Genomic DNA, 22916 nt, shown 5'->3' with positions numbered 1-22916 from the left:
AATGAAATCTATCTCTTTGACCTGAATACATATTGTGGTGTTTCACACAAAAGAAGCTGCAGAGGCTTTTCTGTAAGGCAACTGAAGATTGAACACTACCGTAGTAAAGAAAATAACATGAAAAACGATTTGGACCGTTCCTCTTTTAGCGTTAGCAGATGCTTTTTCAGATGAGTGTACATTGCTGTAGTACTTTAGTTGTATTTCAGGACTGACTGACATACTTTACAGGCCGTGGTAGTATTTTCCTGTAGAAGTATTTAGTGAAGTATTTCCACACACGGGTACAGTATTTATTTGAGAAGGTGGATGTTCATATAGCAATAAGACACACACACACATATATATTTATATATTTCCCTTTGGAGATGTTGATCTATGAGGCCGCAGATACTGCACACAGACATGAATTCATTTACTGTATATTCTGTATAAAGTAGCTGATTCCAGCTCTTCCTGTTTTATTTGCCACATATATCTTTGCACACATAGAAGGAATTTGTTCTCTGCATTTAAACCATCCACGAGTGCACACTTGAAGCAGTGGGTGGCCATGCAAGGCGGTTTGTGACCAGTTTAGGGAGGGATGGGGGGGGGGGGGGGGTTAAGTATTTGCTCAAGGGACCTCAGACATGGACATTGAGGGGATTTGAACCAATAAATCCATCTACAAAGCTTGAGGAGCTTTTAAATGTTCCAGGTGGAACTAATTTAAACTATTTAATCAGTATAAAAACAGTACTATGTAAGAAAGCAAAGGGAATTTAGGAATAATTGTAGTTGAGAAGAAATTGCTTTGTAGACTAGTGATCAAGTGTTTATTTATAGCACTAAATCTAAAATAGATCATCTTGACGCCTTATAGAAACCAGAGACGGAAAACTTCCTGAGTGAACACTGAGTGACGACAACAAGAGGGAGGTAGGAGAGAAGAGACGGGAGCTGAGCAGATACATGTATACAAGCATCTGGGTAAAGCATTCGTGCAACATAACAACACGATAAAAACAGGATTACACACTACGAGGTAAAGAGAGCTGGGCTAATGTAAAACCACTGATTTAATCAAACATGCTGCTTGGCTGTGTGGTAAATACTGTATAAGCAGATCATGTTTTTAGTTTATATAATTACTGATATGCAAACTGCAGCAGGTACATATCAGTGAATACAGAGAAACATTAAAATAGAAATTTCCCTGAAATAAGGACACCAGATTTGAGTAAATGCTCTTAATTCACCGCTGCATACTTTAGTTTAAAAGTTAACACAAGGTAAGATTTTACATCCTGATTCCACTATTTTTAAAGCTCCATGTTAGAAAAATAAATAATAATTATAAAATAAAATACAGGAAATGTATTAAATAGTCATGGCTGATAAGAGATGATAAAAAAATATCTGAAACTCTGGGTAAGCTTAGATAGTTTCCTGTATATTTCTTCTTCTTTTTCTGTCTTTCTTTCTTTTTTTTTTCCACCGTCAATGAATATAAAGAGTTCACAGGAAACGGACAACAAAGGATGACGTGCATCAAAAGTCTTCAGCTGGATTTAAACCAGTGACAATGAGTCTTAAGACACTGAATCACCAGGACGTCACCGTCTTAGTAAAGTCTCAGCGAATGGGCTGTTTCCATTGTCCATCTGCTGAAATATCAAAAATTAAAGCAGCTGCAGGGAAACCGCTTCAGTTTGAACGTGGTTACGTTAATCCTGCTCCCTTCATCCAACCTAAAAGGCAAAGCTTGCAATAATAAATACATTTAAAAAATAATATAAAAATGTTGAAGCACGTTTCTTTCCCTGCATGAACAACAACTTGATTGGCAACTAAAACTGATTAACTTTCAAATGAAGTATCCAAAATCTTAGAGGTAAAGATAAGTAAAAATGTCAGTGAAAATGCTGCTCCATGTTCAGTCAGTGTGGATTATTATTATTATTATTATTATTTAAGAAAAGAAAAGACTGAACAGGAGACTCCTGCAAAAATAAGAAGTATATTGTTTATTTGCATATTCAATTTGACCCTACTTTTATTTAACCTTATTTGTTCATCCTAATCTGACCATAATCATTCACCTACAAACTAAAGCAGTGTTTTAAAAACCACGACTCTTTTCAGCTGTGAATTTTAAACACGTGGTCTCGGCGTTTATTTTGAAAGTTATCCCCGGACGTCTCGTTTCCCCCTCCGCTGCTTTGACTGTCGTGGCTGTCTGATGATTTGCTTACTTGGAGCAGGACTGAGTTTGGAGCGGGTACTGTGAAATGTGTAAGCATGATGTTGCCTGGATAATCAGCGGAGGACGTTAGGAGAGACAGAGGTAAGAGCGACTATAACAGCTGCTGCCACTCTTCTTTTCTTTATTCTTCCTCATGGTTTTAGTCACCTGATTCCGCTCCCATGAACTACTTTTCAGTCCCAGACTAATTTTAATAATTAATAGCGTGAATGATGCCAGTTTTGCGACTGCTTGTTTTAATTCCAGACATGTGGGGAAAGAATCAAGTTTGTCCGCAGCCTGCCTTGGGATTTTAAAAACTTGATTAAGCTCAGACTGAATCTCCGAGAAATCCACTGGACTGTTTCACAAAAAATAAATGGGTATTTAATTTTCAGACAGGACGCGCTCCAACACAGTGCAGTCGGGGAATAAGCGCGCAGTGGGGGCTAAATTGTCGCAACGTGTTTTATTTTTATTTATTTATCTTTTCTTGGATATTTAAGGTGTATTTGCGCGTCTGCACCTGATGCGCTCCGGTGTTGCGGTTAGTTGAGGATGCAGCCTGTCAGCATCAGTGGAGGAGCTGCTGATGGTCCGACAATACAGAGCTTCATTCAGAGGCTTAATCATCACCCAGACAGTCATTTGGGTATTTAAATGTAGTGGAGAAAACGCGTCTGCACGCGTGGATCGCGCCTCGTTTCCGTGCCCCCGTCCTCCTGATAGTTTGATAACTTATTGGGGTATTTTCAGCAGAGCGCCTTAATTGTCTTTAACGCGTCTAATCGCGGACGTGCGCAGCCTAAATGAACTAATCAGCCCTTGAAGGCGGTGGTTAATAGCGGGCCTACCTGTTGAGGGCACGGATGCGTGTGAGGAGCTTGATAAATTGAACCGTCACCTCTCAGTATGCAGACGTTATTACAGCGACGTGACCGCTCTCAACGAGACCTCAGACTAATCACCTGCAATGGTAACTGTTGCTTTGCGCTCTATCGACCTGTTGTCTGCCTTTGGTGCTTAATTAAAATACATAAACATGTAGGGAGCATCAAATAAAACCTCTGAAGAAACCACTGGGGGGGTTTATAGTTCACGGCATATTTTTTCTTCTTAAAAAAAAAAAAATTATTCCTTTTGATTTGGGGATGGATAAAAGTGTTCACTGGAGTATAATTAACTGCCTTTTAGTCCACATTATAAGTGGGACAGACTCTAATGGTGATCTTCTCTCCCAAAGTCAGAGACCGGCTACCAGCTGAAGGCGGGAGAAGCAGGCGGGACGGCCACACCTCATGCGCGGCCTCAGAAAAGGTCCGAGTGGATACGGGTTCGACAAACATGGGTGTGCTCCAGCTCCACAACCCCACTCACTCCAGCACGCTCCTGCAGCGGGCCAACCAGATGCGCCTGACCGGCACCCTGTGCGATGTCATCATCACGGTGGACGGCCAGGAGTTTCCGGCGCACCGCACCGTCCTGGCCTGCACCAGCAAGATGTTTGAGATCCTGTTCCACCGCAGCAGCCTGCGCTACGCCCTGGACTTCCTGTCCCCGAAGACCTTCCAGCAGATCTTAGAGTACGCCTACACCGCCTCGCTGCAGGCCACGGCCGAGGACCTGGACGACCTGCTGTACGCCGCCGAGATCCTGGAGATCGAGTACCTGGAGGAGCAGTGCCTGAAGGTGCTGGAGACCATCCAGGCGGAGGAGAGCGAGGAGGTGGCGGTGAGGAACCACGGCTCCGGAGACCACAGCGACCACAGCAGGGCCCGGCACTGGAGGCACATGTTGATGTCCAAGAAGCATTCCATACAGGACGGACCCAACCGCACCACCCCCACCGCGCTGCACCACCTGGCGCTGTACCACATGACGGACAGGAGCCCCCCAGGTCCAGAGTCGGAGGCAGCCCCCGAATCGAGCCCCAAGCTGGACGCGGAGGTGGACATGGAGGGTCTCCCGCGCGCCCAGCGCCGCGGTTCAGAGTTGGCCCAGGACTCGTCCCTGGACCTCTCCACGAGCATAAAATCAGAGCGCATGCAGGTGGACGACGCCAACGGCTCCGAGGGCAGATCCTCCAGCGCCGGGGAGGGAAGCTGCACGTCAGACCAGCACAGAGACGAGGGCCCGGGGACGCCCCTGAGAGGCAGCGTCATCACCAGCGCTCGAGAGCTGCACTCGGGCCCTGAAGACGGAGGACAAGTGGGGGGGAACGCTCTTGACTGTTTTCCCGGGATCTCAGAGAAACACCTGGCCTCCATATACTCCGTGCCCTCCAACCACACGGGGGACGGGGTGCCGGTGTCCGTCGCCATGGCCCCGTCCCTGGGCGTGCCGCTGGACCCGAGGGCCTACAGCGGCCTGTTGCACCAAGGCTTGCTGCACAGGGAGCTCCTGAACAGGCTGGGCCAGTTTGCGGCAGGGATGAGGCACGAGGGCCAGACTCCGGGCCAGCAGTGCTGTGGCGAATGCGGGATCCAGCTGCACAGCAGACAGGCTGTGGAGCAGCACAGGTAACACACACAAAACACACATCAGCGCTACTCTGCGTTTTAATTAATAGAAGAAAAAAAAAACATCATTGTCCATATTTAACACTTGAAAAAATTGATTCAGCTCAAACTCGACACGTGTCCTGACAAACGTGTCGAATGAAAGATGGATGCGGCTCCCTGGTCTTCGCGTCTTCCTGCAGCTTTTAACTCGCGCACTATTTTAACATCATGGGAAAAGAGCAGCAGCAGCAAAAATATGTTAATTTATTCCCACGGACACCTGCTCTCACGTCCTAACAGTGAGACGTGTCGGGGAAGTTTTGAATCGGCTCTTTGTGAGGGCTTTGATATAAAGAAGGCCTTGGTGTCGCATAGTGGCGTTATTGACAAAGCCTTATTTCCTAAATTCCCAGCGATTATTTGTGCAGACGCGCGCCTCGCACAACAGGCTGTCTCCCAGGCTATTTGATATGCATTCCTTTGCATCAGCTGAGAGGATCCTCTCTGCGGGGACCGGGCTGGACGCTCCGGGAGCAGCGATAGATAACTTCTGCCTCACGACTCGCTCCGTTGCTGTTTTGTTTATTTTTACTTTATTTATGAGCCTGTCACTTTGTATTCTGTCAAATTCTGCGACCAGCTCAGTGACAACTCTCATTAGCTTGATCGCAGATGTTTCTAATTGTGCGCGCTCGGTGCCGTTTGACTCGTCCCTAGTAATTCTAAAAACGAGTCCGAAGTCCTAATATGTTGCGGCCGACCCCCCAGATTAGAATCACCGCTTCTTCTTCTGGCCCCGTTCGAGCCCGTGGCTGACATTTCAGCCTCGTGCCTCCGTTGAAACGGAGCATCCTGTGGGATATTTAGTGATGTGCGTGGCTTACTCGCGGAGACAGGCGCACGTCCGCAGGTTGAAGGCGCTGCATCGGTGGCACTGCTTGAGGACGTAATGAAGTTGCTGCAGGTCTGCAGCCAGGTCACTGAGCATACACCTGGCCCGAAGATTGACATTTTCTACTGTTGCTCGAGTCTCTCCTGTTGTAGCATGGCAACAAACAATAGATCAGCCTGACTAAAATTTAATTCCAACATGACAATATTACAACGTGTCAGTAAATTGTAAAGGAAACATGAAACATTCATCGTCCGAACAGAAGCTAAACATTTCCAGATATAAACCCTTCACGTAAATGCATCATTAACTCACATGTTCTGGATGTCAGGTTCTCTGAGAAATATTTTTTCTGACTTTCTTCCGTGATATTTCACAGACTCTTGATATGAGACGGTGTGGAAGAAAATAGAATTTGTCAGCGAAGATTGATCTTCTTTTATTGGAAACAGAAAACTGCGCCGACACACTCAAACCTAATGAATGACGAGAGGAAATACTTGGAATTAAAGGAGATTAAATTCCCTCTCAAGTAACAAGAGGAGAAATTTTTACAAACTTACTTTTTCTTTTTCTTTTTTTTTTTTTTTACAGATTACTTTCTGCAAGATGAACGGTTCAAACCGCGCTGCAAAAAAAAGGAATTTCAAGAAACCAAAAAATCCTTGTATCAAAGAAATACATCTTATATTTTGTTCAGGGACAAGAACTTTTTTTGAACTTAAGAATTTTTGGCAGATTTTTGTTTTTTCTTAATACAAGATGATTTGTCTGAACATCAGAATATTTGGCCTCTTTCTAGTAATGCTGTTTTTGCAGTGCAGAGTCGATCATCTCCGGCTTTGGCATCCGTGTCCTACAACCCCTTCATGTTGAAAACGAATAAATAACACTAATTCTTCAAACATCTGCACGTAATTCAATTCCAAAGCTATTCGGCAAATTTGTTTACTAAAAAGAATTTATCGTATTAGCGGCAGTGACGGTGGAATGGAGGGGCAAAAGGCGGCTAAATGAAAATGGGAGAAACAACGACTGTCCCCAAAACCAGAAACATTGTGATTTCATGGTCAGCGCTTTAAACCTCCGCAAACCACCAGGACGCTCTATATTTATCCCCTTCGATGAATAGTTAACGAGAAAAAAGGGGAAGAATGACGTCTCGACCGTCGGGCTGCTCTAATGAGCGTGACGTTAAGTGAGATGTCATCATTAGAAGTTGGTCAACGACGCTCCTGAGATGCGCTGAAGTGATCTGCGTTAAATCACCTCTCACTTGCGTTTGCCCGTGTTCAGCCACGGACTCTTTTTGAGCCCATTTGCTCTGCGGTTAGCGGGGTGATATAAGGATAACAGTACAGATGCCTTGCATGCTTGGATTGTGTGTGATATGATATGATAGGTTTTGCTGCCGGCGGAGCTTCAGCGAATCATCTCCTTTTCTCTCTATTCATTGCGTTTACAGGAGGAGTGTGTGCGTGCGCGCATGTTCCGTTGTGTGTGTTTGTGTGTGTGCGTGCCCAGTGTCTTGCAGTGCTGGCGGGTGGAGGCACGCGTATGTCTGCACTCTGAAATTAGCCAGATATCCCATTGTCTGTGTTCTTTTAGCATTCATGCGTTGTGATTCACAACTCCAAGGGCCTCTTACGCTAATGATGTTGCATTCAGCGAAGGGATTCTTGCCGGAATTAAAACATGCTCCTCTTGTTACGAGGACAATGACGCTTCTAGGGTTTTGGGAGACCTTACAGAACGAGGCACAGATACTTTCTTTCTTTCTTTCTTTTTTTTTTTTATTGTCTCGCCTCTGTTCCCGTGCGCGTTAACGTGCCTCACATTAGTGTTTGTCTTTCCACAGGAGGCTGCATAACGAGGAGAAGGGCAACGGCTGCGAGTACTGTGGCAAACACTTCCAGGACAGCATGCGGTTAAGGATGCACATGCTGTCTCACACAGGTAGTATTCAGTGCTCATCAGTGCTCTTGATACAGTGGTGCAGCCTTTCAAATGCACCTGTTCGTACGACGCCACACCACACACTCCTCCCCCCTCCTCCTCCTCCTCCTCCTCCCTCATACCAGTTAGTGCTGCTCCGAATACTTGGATCATGCTTTCTTTTCCATGCTTAGGTCTATGTGCGTCTCCCTCCCTCTGCTCTGCTCTGCTCTGCTCCGCTCCGCTCTCCTCTGCTCTGCTCTCCGTTTGAATCGTTTCTGTGTTTTTTCGGAGACTCTGGCGGCTCGCCAGCTCGGCCCCTTCTGAGTGATGACATCATCAGCTGCCGGCAGGCCTGGGTGTTCTGCCAGTGTTCCGAAGCGTGTGTGATGGCTCGCTCGCAGATGTGTGTCCAGGAACACACTGTACCCAAATGCAGACTTAATCAGACCTGACTGCTCTCCCAGCTACTTTATCCAAAATAGAGAAAGAGGAGGGGGGGTGGGGGGGGAGGACGGAGGGGAGGGTGTGTGTGTTTGGGGGGGGGGAGGTGGGTGTGGAGGATCAGGGGCTAAAAATGAAACTAAAACAGAAACCTCAGTTGGAATATGTGTCTCTGTCCTCTATTTCCTCTCCGCCCGCTCTCTGAGGACTGTCGGGGTTGACATACTGCTGACAGATGAGAGAGAATCTTTTAAACTTCACCTGAATCGTCCCTTTTACTCCCCCCCCTCCCGCCCTCCGCCCCCTCCTGCCCCGCGAGCCTCACTCACCCCCACCCCCACCCCCGCCTCTACATCCTCTGCATAACCCTAAACACACACACACGCACATATTGTCTTGCATTATACGCTCTCTCAGACCTCCACAACACGCTTTGATTTTCAATTCGCAGTGACATCCACAACAGCAGCACCTTTAACCTAATTTGAAATTTTGCATAAACTCGCCCCATCCCAATGTGTCAACATATAATACTACAAAAAAAAAAGGGGGGGAGAGAGAGAGAGAGAGAGAGAGAGAGAGAGAGACGTGGATCTCATTTCTTTGTCACTGTGTATTTCGGTATAGCAGCCTTAGATCCCGCTGGTTGCTAAGGAGCGAGTGCTCCACTGCTCTAATGGGCTGATTTGGTATTCAGCTCGATGCTGGCTCTTATTTTGGTATGCCAGACAAAGTGTTTTGATGGAGGACGATTGCAGCCGCGTCTGGAGACAGTTTGATGGTTTATGGATGAGAGCACACTCCGTGCCTTTGACTGCACAAGACAATGCACTATGTTCTCTTCTTCCCTTATCACACAATCTCACACAACACAACACACCACACTGGACAGCGTCACACAACATCAGGCTCTACAACGCCGCTCCAGCGTTTGCTACTACACAAGACGACGACTCTCGACCAAGTTTTATCGCCCGCGCCGCGCGACTAAACGCGCCGCTCCGAAACAGTTTGTTTTCAAAAACTGTTGTTGTTTTGTTTTCGTTTTTTTTTAAAAAAAAATTCTTTTCTCTTTCTTTTTTTTTTTGCCGTCGTTATTCGTGTGCAGCACTGGAAACAGTGGCGCACTGTCTGTGCACGGAGGCATCGTAAGAGTTGAAAGAGGACCACATTTAGGCTGTAGCGCTCAGAGTTCCCAACGCTTGTGGGTGTTTTAATGAGTCATTTTAACTTCATTTAAAGCCAGCTGAGCAGAAAATAGATCAGTGAATGAGCCCTGGGCCAGTATGGATCTGCAACCGATTTACATCTCTGTGAGAGCCAACCCACATCCAAACAGCTGTGTGTGAAAAAGAGAGAATGTGTGTCTTTGTGTGCGTGCGCCTGCATATCTGTCCTGTGTGTCTGTCTGTGCAGGTGTGAGGTGAGTGCGCGACGAGGCCCGAGCGTTTCTCGCGAGCGGCTCACTCGCATACTTGTGTCTTTCATGTCTTCATCAGAATAGACAAGGGCATTCCAAAGGTGAACTGGGAGCTGTAGTTACAGTGTATGCGGTGGGATTTGGGGTGTTGACTCTGAAGTGTTTTTTTTGATAAAGGGATGTGCCGCAGGCGGGAAGCGTCTGCTGTAGAGAGAACACCCAGTCCTTCTGTGGCCTCTCAGGCAGACAGTCTGCTCACTGTTCAGAGACTGATAACAGGGCACGGTAAATAAAACTCTTCAGCTCGGCTCTCCTTTTTGTCAAGAAGAAGGGCCGTTGCGCCCTGTCTGGGGCTTTTGTTTGTCCCCCAGTTGCGTTTTTATGGCGCTTTCCTCCGCTCCATTGTGCTCCGCGCGTTCGCTTCCTTGTGTTAACACCTGAAAAGCACAAGCGAGGCTCTTTGGTGACTTTTTCAAACCGCGCCGCCTTTTGTTCCCCTCTCATTCCACGGCTCCCTACACACGCGTTAAATGAACCGACCGCAATTACAAACATTTGTGTTTATGTCTGATCGAGACGCGTTTCATTTTGTCCACAGCTCCCGCGGAGGCGCTGGTGTGCGATCAGTGTGGAGCAACTTTTTCCTCTGAGGATGCTCTGGAGGCCCACAGGCAAACACACACAGGTACTTTCCTGACACACACACACACTATGTTTAATCTGGACAGCATGCATTGAGCTGTCGGGTAAGCCGTGACTACGAGACTTGTGATCGTGGGTCTAAACTTGCTTGTCATGCTGGCTGGGTTAAACTGTTCCCGTCATGATGCTCCATAATTTATCAACAGCGAGGTGGGAGGCCCCCCCCCCCGCCCACGCCCAGACCCACCGCATGCCACTTCGCCGTAGCTCCACAGCGCTGGCTGCCGCACGGCATCCGACGACATACTATCCTCACCTCCATCCTGACGGCGGCTGTGAAATTATTTACCGCACACGCTCGACAACAACACAAACACCTTTATTTTATTTTATTTTATTTTATGCGTCTCTCAATGCTCTTAAACGCCACCTCCCCCAAGGAAAAAAAAAAAAAAATGTCTGTATTGCATCCTTGTCTGGCAGTGACAGGTGGCACTAGGATGAGTCAAAATGTTCTTTCTTAATAGTTTTTTTTGTTTGTTTGTTTGTTTGTTTGTTTCGGCTGAACGGCTTCGCAGACCTGCGCGGTGATTTGTAGTGTTAGAGTTTGGAACAACCTGTCTGAGGAGCTGATGTCAAAGGAGGCTCAGATAAGAAAATTAAAAACAAACTAAAAAAATCATCAGGACAAAGACAAATAAACCAGATTTTTTTCTTTTTAAACCAAAAACTGGTATTTTAACGACCATCAGTGGTGACGATATTAATTAAGATGTGAATCAAGTGTTTTTTCTACATACATTAATTTGTGCCGTCGTCAGGTGGCACGTACAGTATTCCTGACAGTGTCTGAACCCACACCTTTTCTGCTACTGTCAGAGAAAGGTGATAACCCTCTCAGGAGCTTTGGCACGTAACTGTAACTCCAGGTGGCACCCACAGTATGAATAGTTAATGGATGTGGACATGGAGGGGTGTTAACGATGCCCAGAAGTTTCTACCCTCCTCTTCCCGAGTTGTAAACATCCAGGGCTCGGTTTCAGCTTGGCCGAGTATCCGGGGCACGTTACAGGAGGGCATTGCTCTCTCATTTTGTCATGATCTCAGCTCGGCCCTGGCTGTGACGCAGGAAACCTTTTTTTACTTCGCTTTTCAACCGAGGGCGCCGGTTCGGTTTTAATCGGAAGCCGCTGAGGACACACGGGAAATCGACTCAATGCAAAGATTAACATTTTATAAATCACCTTTTTTTTTTTTTTTCCCAGCTAAAAAGCTCACCGTGTTCTGCCTGTGCCGTGTCGCGCAGTGTCGGCTTTAATTCGCCACGTGGCATAACCAGTGAGCCAAATGAGTTTCCTCTTAGCAGATTAACACTTGTCAGACCTCAGCAGCTGCAGCGCTGCTGTCCACCTCCTCTAGAGGGGAAATAAGGCTACTTTTGGGAGACCTTACTCTCAAGCAATTTGGCAATAACTGGCTGCGAGGCTAGTTTACAGTGAAAGTCTCTTGAGCTATTTTGATATGTCAGAGGTGAATGGCCGTGGGTTGCTGAGATCAAAGGGAGGAGGGTGGAGGGGGAGGTGGGGGGAGGGAGGAGGAGTGGGCTGGGGGGCGGGGTGGACTGTGGGAAGGGGGTATGTGAGGACTTCCTGAGGGCAGGAGGATCGCTGCTGGTGCTGGATGCCAGGACTGAGAGGAAAACAACATCATGTGCTGCTGTTTACTCCTCACCACAGCACTGTCATAGTCTCCTCTGACCTACTTGTCAGTGCCCAAAATAAAAGAATGGATCTGTCTCCGAACTGCTCTCATAACAAAGGGGTTTGTTTCATCACAGCGAGTCGAGGCTCTGGGGCACCGTGCTTTCAATTTTTGGGAAACCCAAGGCTGGGGCTTATCTGCAGCACGCACATAAACGGACTGTATGTGCTTTCGAAAACCCGCGGGTGGGTGACAAGTTTTTGCCACCTTGCCTTCAGGAAAGCGAGGCCTTAAGAGTGCTGCCTTTGTGTACTCACAGCAGCCGCACTGTTTCCACACATTACGGGGCTGCTTCATCAAGGGAATAATATTACCTTCTGTCCAAACCCTAATTAAAGAGTCCTGTGGTCTATTCAGATACAGCCGGAGCTTTCTAATGCATCCCTCTTAATGCAGACCTTTTAGCTCGCCTAATTGCGCGCCCGTCATCACGCAGCGCCCTCCTGTTAATACCCAGTTGTAATTCATATAAGCCTTAAACTGAGCTGAACCCGGAGCTCTGCTTGGACATTGTGCCCCCCCCAGTATTTATTTTCAGCGAGCGTTGCGATACACAAAGCCGGCGGGACGACCTGTCACCGCACGTAAAAGCAGAAAACGAGGGGAAATATTGTAAACATTCTTGGAAGCGAGGCGAACGAAAGCGGCGCGTGACCTCGTTGAACCGCTCCGCGGAGTGGTGGTTAAACTCGAGCAACGTATCTCTTGTTGCATTAATTATTGAGCCGGTCGTTCCTCACTCGGGTAGATTAGCAGTCTGCTGATGAAACGCCCGGGGTTGTTTGAGGTGGCGCGGCGTGGCTTTCGTGTCTTTGCGTTACGCGTACAGTAACGTTAACGCGCGGGGTCATGCGAGGTCTGGCCCGTAATGCAGCCTGCGCCGCGGTGTGTGTTTAACCTGAGGACAGAGCACATTTACGCTGCACGCTGGTGCATTTGATCAGCACTGATGTAACATTATAACCTGGGAAATATGAGTGAAATGTCGTGTTATTACGAAGGCGGTAGGTGATTTCAAAAATTCACTGAAACAACCATCTCAATTAATCCAATTAAAAAAAAAAAAAATTAAAAAAAAAACCTTAATTCGTCTTTAACAAACATTAAAACAAACTGATTAATTTAGTAGATAAGGAGCTCTGGACACTGGAGAATTATACAGATTTGCGGTCATCACCGATACAATCTCTTGTTCAATTTGCGGCGGGTTTACTCCCAGATTCTCAGGGTGGGAAAACTTTTGTTTGCCGCTTGAAAAGAAACAGGCTGCGCTTATTTGTGAATGAAGGGATTAGCTCGAACACTTCACCCCAACAAGGACCATGATCCTATCTGGTTGCCTGGACACATGGTTTTGTTTCTTAGGCAGCGTGAGAGCCTGGCCGGCTCCCACCTCGGCAGGAGTGAATAAGTGGCAGATGTATGAAGGCAGACCACGTTAAATCACATGAGCGTACGCGTCGCCTTAGCCGAGAAACGTGCTGAAACGGCCCCGACAACCTCAGACCGTCCTCAATTACCGACCAACCGATGGTGCGTTGGACGAGCAGCCTCGGCGATGTGATGCGCACAGTAAATGTTTATAATTTCTGCCTGGCGGCGGAATGGCTTAGAAGCAGATGATTGTTCCCACTGTTGGAGCTCCACTCCCACTAAACACAATGCTCAGTCAGCTCTCCAGCCTTTTGAGGAATACCATTGATTACATGGTATTTACCCCTTTGAGGGCCAAAGGTCAGGGGGTCATCCTGTGCCTTAACACCCAAATCCCGAGCCCATTGTCTGGTCGAGGGTGAGAAAGCAGGGGGCAATGACAGCCAACTTTAGGGCTTATTCTCTCATAAAGAAGCTCCTCTGCACTTATTACCAAAGCTTACTGGAAAACTCTATGACCGCGAATCCTTTTTGTTTGAAAAGTTAACAGAGCGGCAGTGAGGCGAAATGCCACCACTGACACATGCAAACACCTCCTCGCCTCCAAAGGTTTAGGTTTTTTTGTTTGTTTGTTTGTTTACACTTCAAGATATTGTTTGGTATTTTTATTTTTGGCATCACTTGAGCAGAATAAAACCGAAAGAGAGAGAAAAAAAACAAAACACTGCAGATCTGTTGTCACTGTGTCAACCCGAGATCAAGAGTGAGACTCTTGTGACAGAATATTTGTCATACTTCTTTTCTCAAGTTTCAGTATTGCGGATGACAGAGGGATCAGGATGTACGTCTGTGAGCGTCTGCGAGTGTGTCAGGGAGTTTACCTCCACAGACAAATGTTAAACTTCCAGAGCAGACGAGAAGGAGAGAAAAAAAAAAAAAAAAAAAACATGAGCTGCACCGAAACGGGCGTTTGCAGTATATGTAATAAAGAGAGAGCAAAGAGAAGATGATTAAAGTAGCTTTGAAGTATCTAACAAGGTGGATAATATGCTGCTCAGTTGGTTGAGGGCTCTGCTCCGGCTGCACGTCGGAACAGAAAGCGCTCCCCCTGCTGGCGGCAGCGAAGACTACATGAGAAACTGGATAAAGTGCATGAAGGCTCCACGTCTTGGGTCATGCAAGATACTTCATTTTATGCTTCTTAAATGTCTTCAGCCATTTTTATGTGGATCATTATCCAGACTCTGCTGCTGCTGCTGCACCACCGTGAACTGGCAGTAGTTAAGTATGAGTCAGGCAGAAAGTGAAGCCGGTTAGACAGTGAAAGGATTTCCTGTATGGTCAGCGGATAAGGGGAGAGGGGAGGGTACAGAGGCGTTGAGAATGGAGGGCCTTTTGTCTACAAGTAAAATATTGTGATCCATGGGTGAGAAAAGGGCCTTGGTCATTAGGCGACAGCATAAAGACCGGGATTGTAGGAGTTGCGTGAGGAGCCTATGACTAATGGGCTTGGTCAATGAGGACCTGAACCTCATTGTGTGCCCCATTGTGCAAAAGTCCACAGGCTAAAGCCTCTGAACAGGTGCAGTTCATTCCAGCAGATCGCCTCCCTGTAGGATTGTTGAGATCAGGGAATGTCTTTCATCCCATCTTTTTTCTGTTAATGATTACAAAATGATCTGTTGTGTAAGTGATGTTTTGGGGCAAAATTTTCCAAAAAAAAAAAAGAAAAAAGAAAAAAAGTTGAGCCCAGGAAGAAGCTGCGTAACGTCTCGCTTTTGTTTGAGCGACCTGTGGCGCGCGGGTTAATAAACACCACAGAGCGGCGGTTTTTCATTTGTCCCTGAAAATGCGAATTTGCTTGATTGTTTCTTTTTCTCTCTGCTGTGAACGGGGCTCGTCTGTCTGTTAACTTGATTGAACCTAAAGCAAGTGTCTGACACTCTTCCCTCTTAGTATGAGTGTGCTGTATCCCTTTCCCTGCGTTAATTCCAATTTAATTGCCAGTTGCCTCAAGGCACTTCAATAACAGTAACAAATGATTTGATTTAGTGGACCTCATCAGACTGCATTTTAAATGCGACACAGCAACCCCACTTGAATTCCAATGAAGTGCTGGCACAGTCCTCTGTTTACTAATGATCCTCCGCTGGAGATGTCTGATTGAATCTGAGTCAGGAGCAATGGGACCTGCTAGCATTGTAAATGATCTGCAACCTGAGCAGACAGAGAAATAAGGACCTCATAATCTCACATTAAAGCCTCACTCTCCAGGACATGCACATTATGTCTAATGCCGCTGATTAACCAGTCCCTCAGTCATACCTCACATATGAATTTGCATCGGTGTGAATGCCAGAATGGATTTGAGCGCCGGCGTACACAGCCCGTGGATCAAGTGTTGACTGTATGACAGCCAATGGATCTTCTTCACATAGCCATTTTGACTTAAACTACCCTGCCAGCGAGTCCCTATCTGTATTCCTCTCCACACTCCGTGCAACAGGAAAGCAGCCCCAAAGAGATGCCAGGTCACACACAGGATTAAACTGGATTGTGTTTTTTCCTGCAGTCCTGCCTTTAATGGCTTGATATCACTACTTAACATTCTGCACGGAGCGCGTAGTGTAGGCATCATTTAGGGTGGAGCTACTATCAGCTGCTCTTTGAGCACAGAGACAGAGGACTTCACAGGCTGGAGCTGACTCCTGATGGGGAATGAAGAGAATAATTACACATCTAACACACCAGGAAGGGAGCCATTGATTGTGTGATTGGCATGCTGTGCATTGTGTGGGAAATTCTTAAAGAAAACAATGACTTTCATGGTTTTAAAATAGAACGCATGAAGACTCACAGCTGAAAGTGCCTCTGGGCTTTTAGGGGAGTTAGTTTAGGTAGAGGCACTTGCTCTTTGAAAGAAGCTTTTCCCTCAGAGGACTCACACAAAGTTGAAGTGACCCAGTTTCCCCACTTAAGGCCCTGTCTGTGTATGGTACTGAAATAACTGTGCGTCTGTGTCTTGTGCGTTCTCCAGGGACTGACATGGCGGTGTTCTGTCTGCTGTGTGCAAAGCGCTTCCAGACCCAGAAGGCCCTGCAGCAGCACATGGAGGTCCACGCAGGCATGCACAGCTACATCTGTAGCCACTGCGAGCGCCCCTTCCCCAGCCACACCACCCTCAAAAGACACTTGCGCTCGCACACGGGTAAGAGACGGAAACCGTTTCGCAGCAGCGTTGTTTTCGGCGTCGTCCTCGTGCCACGCGACACGAACATTTGGTGTGGAGCGCGTGCATATGTCGGAGGCGAGGCAGACGTCTGTGTTTATTTTCGTATATGGGTTGATTTCCTTAGGTTATTAGCTTTAAGGTTTTGCTCAATTTGCATTCATCCTCTCCCGCCCCCCCACCTCTCCCCCCACCCTCTCTCCCTCTCTATAAGATGACTCACCTCTCCGATGACAGCACTGTACCGTTATGGCCGGTGCATATTTTGGGCAATTTCATCCTGTTTATATTTTGGGTTCTTAGACAGCCTTTGGGCCTGTGCAATTCACGGCTGTCAGTTCTAGTGTGGTTCACCCAAAATGATAGAGGAAACCCAAATAAATATTGAAGGAAAAGCAAATGGAAATGACTTGTCGGTGTGTTCTACCGAGGGTGAGTCTTGGAGCCGCGGGAGACGGAGAGATATTTACTCAAAAGATGTCCCCCTTTCTTCTTTTACCTTAAATAACACTCCCAGCTGTCAGGACGGCTTGATGTCTAGACAGGAGAAATACATAATTGATGTGAAGAGACAGAAGTGAAGGGAGTTTTGGCCATGGCAGCGTATCTTGTTTGTATGCCATTCTGCTTGGAAGTAACATTTTGTAAATGTCATCTGCTCCACAGTGGGGTGGGGGATTGGGGAGAATGGGCCTGTAATGAGGAGAGCAATGTATCCTCTGACTTGGCTGTTGCTGTGGACACTGAGATAATGAGGCACATAGGTCATTGGAGATGAGTCAAACCCTCAGCCTAGGAGAGAAATAGATTAACTACAGTATAGAGAACAGAGCAGCACATGCCTGGAGGACTTTTATTAGCTATTAGCACACAGCCAAGAGGAGTGTCCTCGTGTCATAACATTAGCGACGTCTCAAAGCACATTATTTCCCTGCCTCATATGCATGTGCGTGACAATTTGACCTATGGAGCAACATATGCCGTGTCATGCAATAAAGGATGAAGTTAGCCTTTCATGCTTTCCCCACAATAATGGGCCGTGCGTTGTGTTGTCTGCGTCGGTGTCGCTGCTGCTGCTGCGGTGACACGGCGGCGCTTTCAGGCGATCACCCGTTTGAGTGTGAATTCTGCGGGAGCTGCTTCAGAGACGACGGCACGCTGAGGGGCCACAAACGCATCCACACGGGGGAGAAGCCGTACGAGTGCAACGGCTGCGGGAAGAGGTTCAGCCTGAAACACCAGCTAGAGACGCATTACCGCGTACACACAGGTGAGAGTTCAGAGAGAAGAAAAAATAAATAAATACATTTTAATTGTGGTGCAGCCGCATGAAAAGACCGAACTGTGGAGGGCGACGTCATTACACGTGAATTAAATGCGCCGTTCCCTCCTTCGCGATAATAAAAACTAAAAAGTGTTGCGCTGTTACGGGAAATTCTTCTCAAAGTATACGTTTGTGACCCACTTTTTAACATGGAGTCTTAAGCAGGAGTGACAGGGTGGGAAGGAAATACTGCATCTGAGGGGGGAAAAGAAACAACAGACAAGAAGAATAGAACAATAAAAATACACATAAAGCTAAAATGACAGTGTGCAAAGATTTATTTATATATATATATTTTTTTTAAAATAAACAGGAGAACTTTTATGATAAAGGGAATTAAACATTTTACTCCACCAGACTAAATGCAGCACCTAAACACGGCGTTTTGATCGTCTCAGCTGCTCCAGTGGATAAGGACGTGGATAAAAGGGGACTCTGAATGAAATTACTTTACACAAAAACAATTTAACCGAATCAATAAAATTGCGCAACGGAGCCTACGTTGTATTTCAGCTTAAAATTTTTTTTTTTATCTGACATCTCTCTGAAGTCAGGGAAGAAAACACATTTCTTGGAGCTGACTGAGCAATATTTATATAAAAGCAGGTCCTTGAACGCACGCACAGCTCTCTGCGAGCACAGCCGACTGAAACGGAGGCGAGTCCCGTCTCACCTGGCAGCCGCTTGGCAAAAGGTCTACAAGGTTAATGCTGTATTGTTGAATTTTTTAGGTGAGAAGCCATTTGAGTGTAAGCTCTGTCACCAACGGTCCAGAGACTACTCGGCCATGATCAAGCACCTGCGCACTCACAACGGCGCGTCTCCGTACCAATGCACCATCTGCCAGGACTTCTGCCCGAGCCTGGCCGCCATGCAGAAGCACATGAAGGGCCACAAGCCCGAGGAGGTGCCGGCAGACTGGAGGATAGAAAAGACTTACCTGTACGTCTGTTACGTCTGAGCGGGACTTGGACCCCCCCCCCCCCCCCCCCCCCACCACCACCACCACCACCAACCCCCCCACCCTTGCACAGTCTGACACACAAACACACACACACACACTGCTGGGTGAAAGCCTGGTAACTCCTGTGTCGCTGACTTTTTAATGCTGAAGGATTGTATGTTTGTGTAAGCGATAGTGTATTGTGGAGAGCTGCCATTCAACGAGATACCGAGGTTTTTGCTGACGAGCACGAGTGCGAGAGTGTGTGTCTAGAACTGCCACTAACGATTAGGTTCAGTATTAATCTGATTTTTTTTTTTGTTTTGTTTGTTTTTTTTAAACCGTGAAAACAAATTGAGAAGTGGCCACGTGTTGCAAATAATATGACACCTTCAAATAAATGTGTGTGTCCGATCCAAAGAAGTTCAGTTTGTAATTATATAAAAGTCGACTACTTCAGTTATTTCTGCAAAAAAAAAAAAAAAAAAATGACTCGAATCGATTATCGCATTTAGTTCATTTTGCTCTAGCGCACACAAACTTAGGGGCACGCGTCCTCTCTGTCACACACACGGTTTTTAGATAACTGTATCTCTAATGGATCCACTGTGGTTAAAAACAATCAATGCCACAATGACTGTGACTGCTGACCTGTGTGTGTGTGTGTGTGTGTGTGTGTGTGTGTGTGTGTGTGTGTTGCAGGAGCATTTTACTCTAAATTGCTAAAACCGCCAGAACCGAACCCGATTATCTTCTATGATTGAGCAGTTAGATGTTAAAAATAATTCCACGAAGGCTTGATCGGCTGCAGCGTCTAGTCTCCTAATTCCCCGTGACTTCTTAGTTTGTTTTGTTTTTGTTTTTGTTTTCTCTGGATTTTTATTTTGGAGTTGTTTATTTCCTGCATGTTTTACTTGAACGGCTGCCACGTTTTGACCTCATGAGCTTGATCTCTTTAATTGCCTTGTCTTTCTTGCAGTGTTGAGTTTTTTTTCGTTTTTTTTTTTCAAGGTAGCTGGCTCACAATTTCAGTTTCTCGTGTAATGGGTTTTGCTATTTATACTTTTTTTTTTGTTTTGTTTTGTTACCAAATATGTGCTGGTTTTCATCACGCAGTCCCTCGGGATGATTTCTAGTACCTCTCCTCCTCGCTTCTCACCCCTTTGTTTTAAAATCCCACTGCAAATTATTCATCCACTGGCAAGTATTGATTTTCTAACACATACACGTTCAAACGGTGTGTTTAAAGAAAAAGAAAAAAAAAAAAGCCTTGATATGGCTTTTTATGTGTAGTTTTTTTTTTATCACTGACTATATATAGATGTCTTATAAAAATCACAGAACCGGAATTTTCTAGGAGAAAATCGTCGAAGAAAATGTGAAAAGAAGAAGTTTTTTTTTTTTTATATGAAACATGAAAAGAAAATTCTGAATTACTATGAGCAGGTTGTTGTCAGTCGTAGTGTAGCTGTAATGTACAAACCGTCATGGTATGTTATTCCCTTATGTGAGCCTAACACGGGCCTTATAGAGTTAAACATGTTGTATTTTTGTATTACAGTAATTTGCTATCTGTTTACATTTGGTATGATTTGAGAAACATCTTAAAATGTGTGTGTTTTATAAGTCTCTGATTTGATTAAGATCCCTCCCTTGTGCCTCTTTTATAAGTAGAGCATCGATGTGCTTGAGTACATGGGTCCGTGCTGTTGGTAGATGTTTCTGGGTGTTTGTTTATTGTTACTTAATTAAAGATAGACTGCCATGTAGATCCACTTTGTCTGAACATTGCAACTGGAAGCAACATACTGTGATAGTGGCTGATACTCTGATGCAAGTTCCAAGCAATTTCGATGTAAAAAAAGTACACGCTTGTCTCAAATTGTTCCCTTCAAAGTGACAATGGACTGAGATCTTTGAATGAAAAAAAAAGAACTAAAAAACGAAAAAAAAAACAGTGAGTATAGCAAATCTTGGCGTCTGCGGGCATTACCAATGCCTTCTTAAGTAGCCAACAACACTCAGTGCCATGAAAACACACATTCACTGTATCTATTCTACATGAACATGCACTATAAATGGATTTCCTCGGTGGACCAAAAGAAATAGAGCACTTTTGTTTGAAAAGGGTTTTTTCTTTGATCTTTCTATGTTGTGATAATGCAGCTGTCTTTTATTTGATGTGTCCTACAAGGATGTGATTAGCATTGTTTAGATTATGTCAATGTCTGTCTACCTCAGGGCCAGATCAAAGCTCGACCTGGTGTCCAATCAGGGTTGTTCTTCTTGCCATGTGTGCAGTAAAATCCCTCTTCATTACAGCTTTGTAACACAGTGTGTGAAAGTGTTTTCTCAGTGTGGATTCAGGCACAACTCTGTATGCGTCAGTGTTCAGTGGCATGGTTAAAAAAAGAATAAAACAATTTACTATTTTATGCATCCTGTCTCATTTGCCTGCTGTTTGTACTGAATATTAGCTCCTGAGAGCATTCACGCTTTTCCCCATTAACCACGCCCACTCCCAATTTCTGACCAATCACAGAATAGTTGCCAGACAATGAAAAAAAAAGTTCTGCCTGGATGATGCATCAAGAACAAGCTGTGAGAACTTGCTCCTAGCTCAAAAACTGGACGAAGAGTTTGACATAGCCAACTAACAACTTCCACAGCGCCCACTTGCCACTCAAAGCACACACAGCCTTTTTGTCTCTGTGTAATATAAACCAGACGTTACATAAAAATTTTATTTGAGTTGAGAGACAATAGCTGTGTTTCCAAAATAAAAAGAGGTATTAATGAAATTTAGATAAAGTACGTGTTTCCGTTGAAAGGCAAATGAGCTGTGACTCTCGTAAAGTCTTGTCTAGCGATATCTCATAACCCTCTTAAATTCCCTTCATGTGAGACTTCACTTTGAGGAAGATGGACTTCAAATGAACTGGTCACATGGCCCCCTGCATCATTTCGAGTGACGCCGGTGATGGGGAATTGCAAAAAAACAAACAAAAAAAAAAACGATTCCATTGCACGTTGCAGTTTTATATCAATACGTAATGGAAATGCAGTAAATGTCTACAACCAGGCAGTTTTAATCAGTTAACAGCTTAAAACCGGTTCTACATCTTTCTTTAATTATTTGATTCACCAACAGAACATTCTGCTGTGCACATGTAACCTGCTTAACTGCGATTGGTCAATATTTAGACCAAAAAAAAAAAACATGAACCAGAACATTAACAGTACCAAAAACTAGTTCCTTCCCTACAAATTCTGCAGCACAATTTAGACATTGTTTATATCTTTTTATAGTTATTACCACAGGGTAAACGTATCCGTTGGGAATAACTGCTGCACAGTGTAACTCCTTTCTATATAAGCTCTGATGTCCAGCCTTAACAACTCCCTTTTTACTGTTTAACAATGCTGCAGCTCCCTCTCATCAGATTATTGGCTTCTGCCACAAACAGTTTGTGTATCATCTGTGCTACTTGCAAACAGCTGGAGTCACTCCAGGCTCTGTGGTGACCTCTGATGGCACTCTGCCAGAGCCACAGCTGGCCCTGCATTTTACCCCAGATGTGAAAGGAGCCAAGTCAGTTTATCAGGTCTCTGCACAACACAGTGAAAGTGAGTCCTCTTAATTACAGGCTGCATTTACTGTACATTTCTCGATATTGAATGTTTTTTTTTTTGTGTGTGCGTGTGTGTGTATTCCCCTGACGGCTTTGGGATTTAACAGGTTATCGAGCCGGTGCAACATGCCCCTTCAGTTTCAATGTTCTCGTTTTTCCCCATAAAACAGCGTCCGAGTCGGCTGTGAATGTTTTATTGTGCAATCTATTTTCGAGCTATATGACTTCAATCTGGTCAGCTGAATTCCAGGCTTGCAGTGTTTACAGCTCCTCTCTATAATGATCACGCTCTCATTTTCGAGTGCCCTGTGCTTTTTTCTGCTCGCTCAGTTTGGCCACAGGGATAATTTAAGTTTCATTTTAGCTACTTTACGTGGCTCTAAGTTCCTCCCACTGAACACAGTAAACATTGTGAATGTATATGAAAATGTTAGTGCTGCTTTGGAAGAAAAAAAGAGTTGCCTATGGCCTGTAAGGGATTCTGTAAAGTGGTAAAAAGCACCGCTGGGTTTTCTACTCACATGGTGACATGAAGAAAGTAAGTTGCAATCTGTGACCTCACCTCTAGATGGCACTTTGTCATACTCACTGG

General features: G+C 45.5%; 1 protein-coding gene across 3 annotated transcripts; it reads left to right on the top strand.

Annotated features, from left to right (window-relative positions):
• Window positions 1-2000: 2000 nt before the first annotated feature.
• zbtb16b (zinc finger and BTB domain containing 16b) lies at window positions 2001-21131 on the top strand. Of its 3 annotated transcripts, none has more exons than XM_047594924.1 (7): window positions 2002-2329; window positions 3475-4746; window positions 7479-7576; window positions 10018-10104; window positions 16234-16404; window positions 17528-17695; window positions 18481-21131. In XM_047594924.1, exons 2-7 carry the CDS (start codon window positions 3572-3574, stop codon window positions 18708-18710), a joined length of 1929 nt encoding a protein of 642 aa, XP_047450880.1. In that variant the 5' UTR covers window positions 2002-2329; window positions 3475-3571; the 3' UTR covers window positions 18711-21131. The 3 variants fall into 3 exon arrangements, with proteins under 3 accessions (XP_047450881.1, XP_047450880.1, XP_047450879.1); XM_047594923.1 differs by having other exon boundaries at window positions 2003-2329; window positions 3471-4746; XM_047594925.1 differs by lacking the exon at window positions 10018-10104 and having other exon boundaries at window positions 2001-2329; window positions 3471-4746.
• The last annotated feature ends 1785 nt before the right edge of the window (window positions 21132-22916 follow it).

This window comes from Mugil cephalus, chromosome 9 (assembly GCF_022458985.1).
Source record: "Mugil cephalus isolate CIBA_MC_2020 chromosome 9, CIBA_Mcephalus_1.1, whole genome shotgun sequence".
In the NCBI taxonomy this organism is placed as follows: domain Eukaryota; kingdom Metazoa; phylum Chordata; class Actinopteri; order Mugiliformes; family Mugilidae; genus Mugil; species Mugil cephalus.
The sequence above is the reverse complement of the archived record's forward strand: the minus strand, read 5'-3'. Positions and strand labels throughout refer to the sequence as shown.

Bases quoted from the DNA above. Each gene is read 5' to 3' on its own strand.
- zbtb16b (XM_047594924.1), top strand. From the start codon at position 3,572: ATGGGTGTGCTCCAGCTCCACAACCCCACTCACTCCAGCACGCTCCTG. The intron at 4,747-7,478 runs GTAACACACACA...GTCTTTCCACAG, and splicing joins CAGGCTGTGGAGCAGCACAG to GAGGCTGCATAACGAGGAGA. The intron at 17,696-18,480 runs GTGAGAGTTCAG...TGAATTTTTTAG, and splicing joins GCATTACCGCGTACACACAG to GTGAGAAGCCATTTGAGTGT.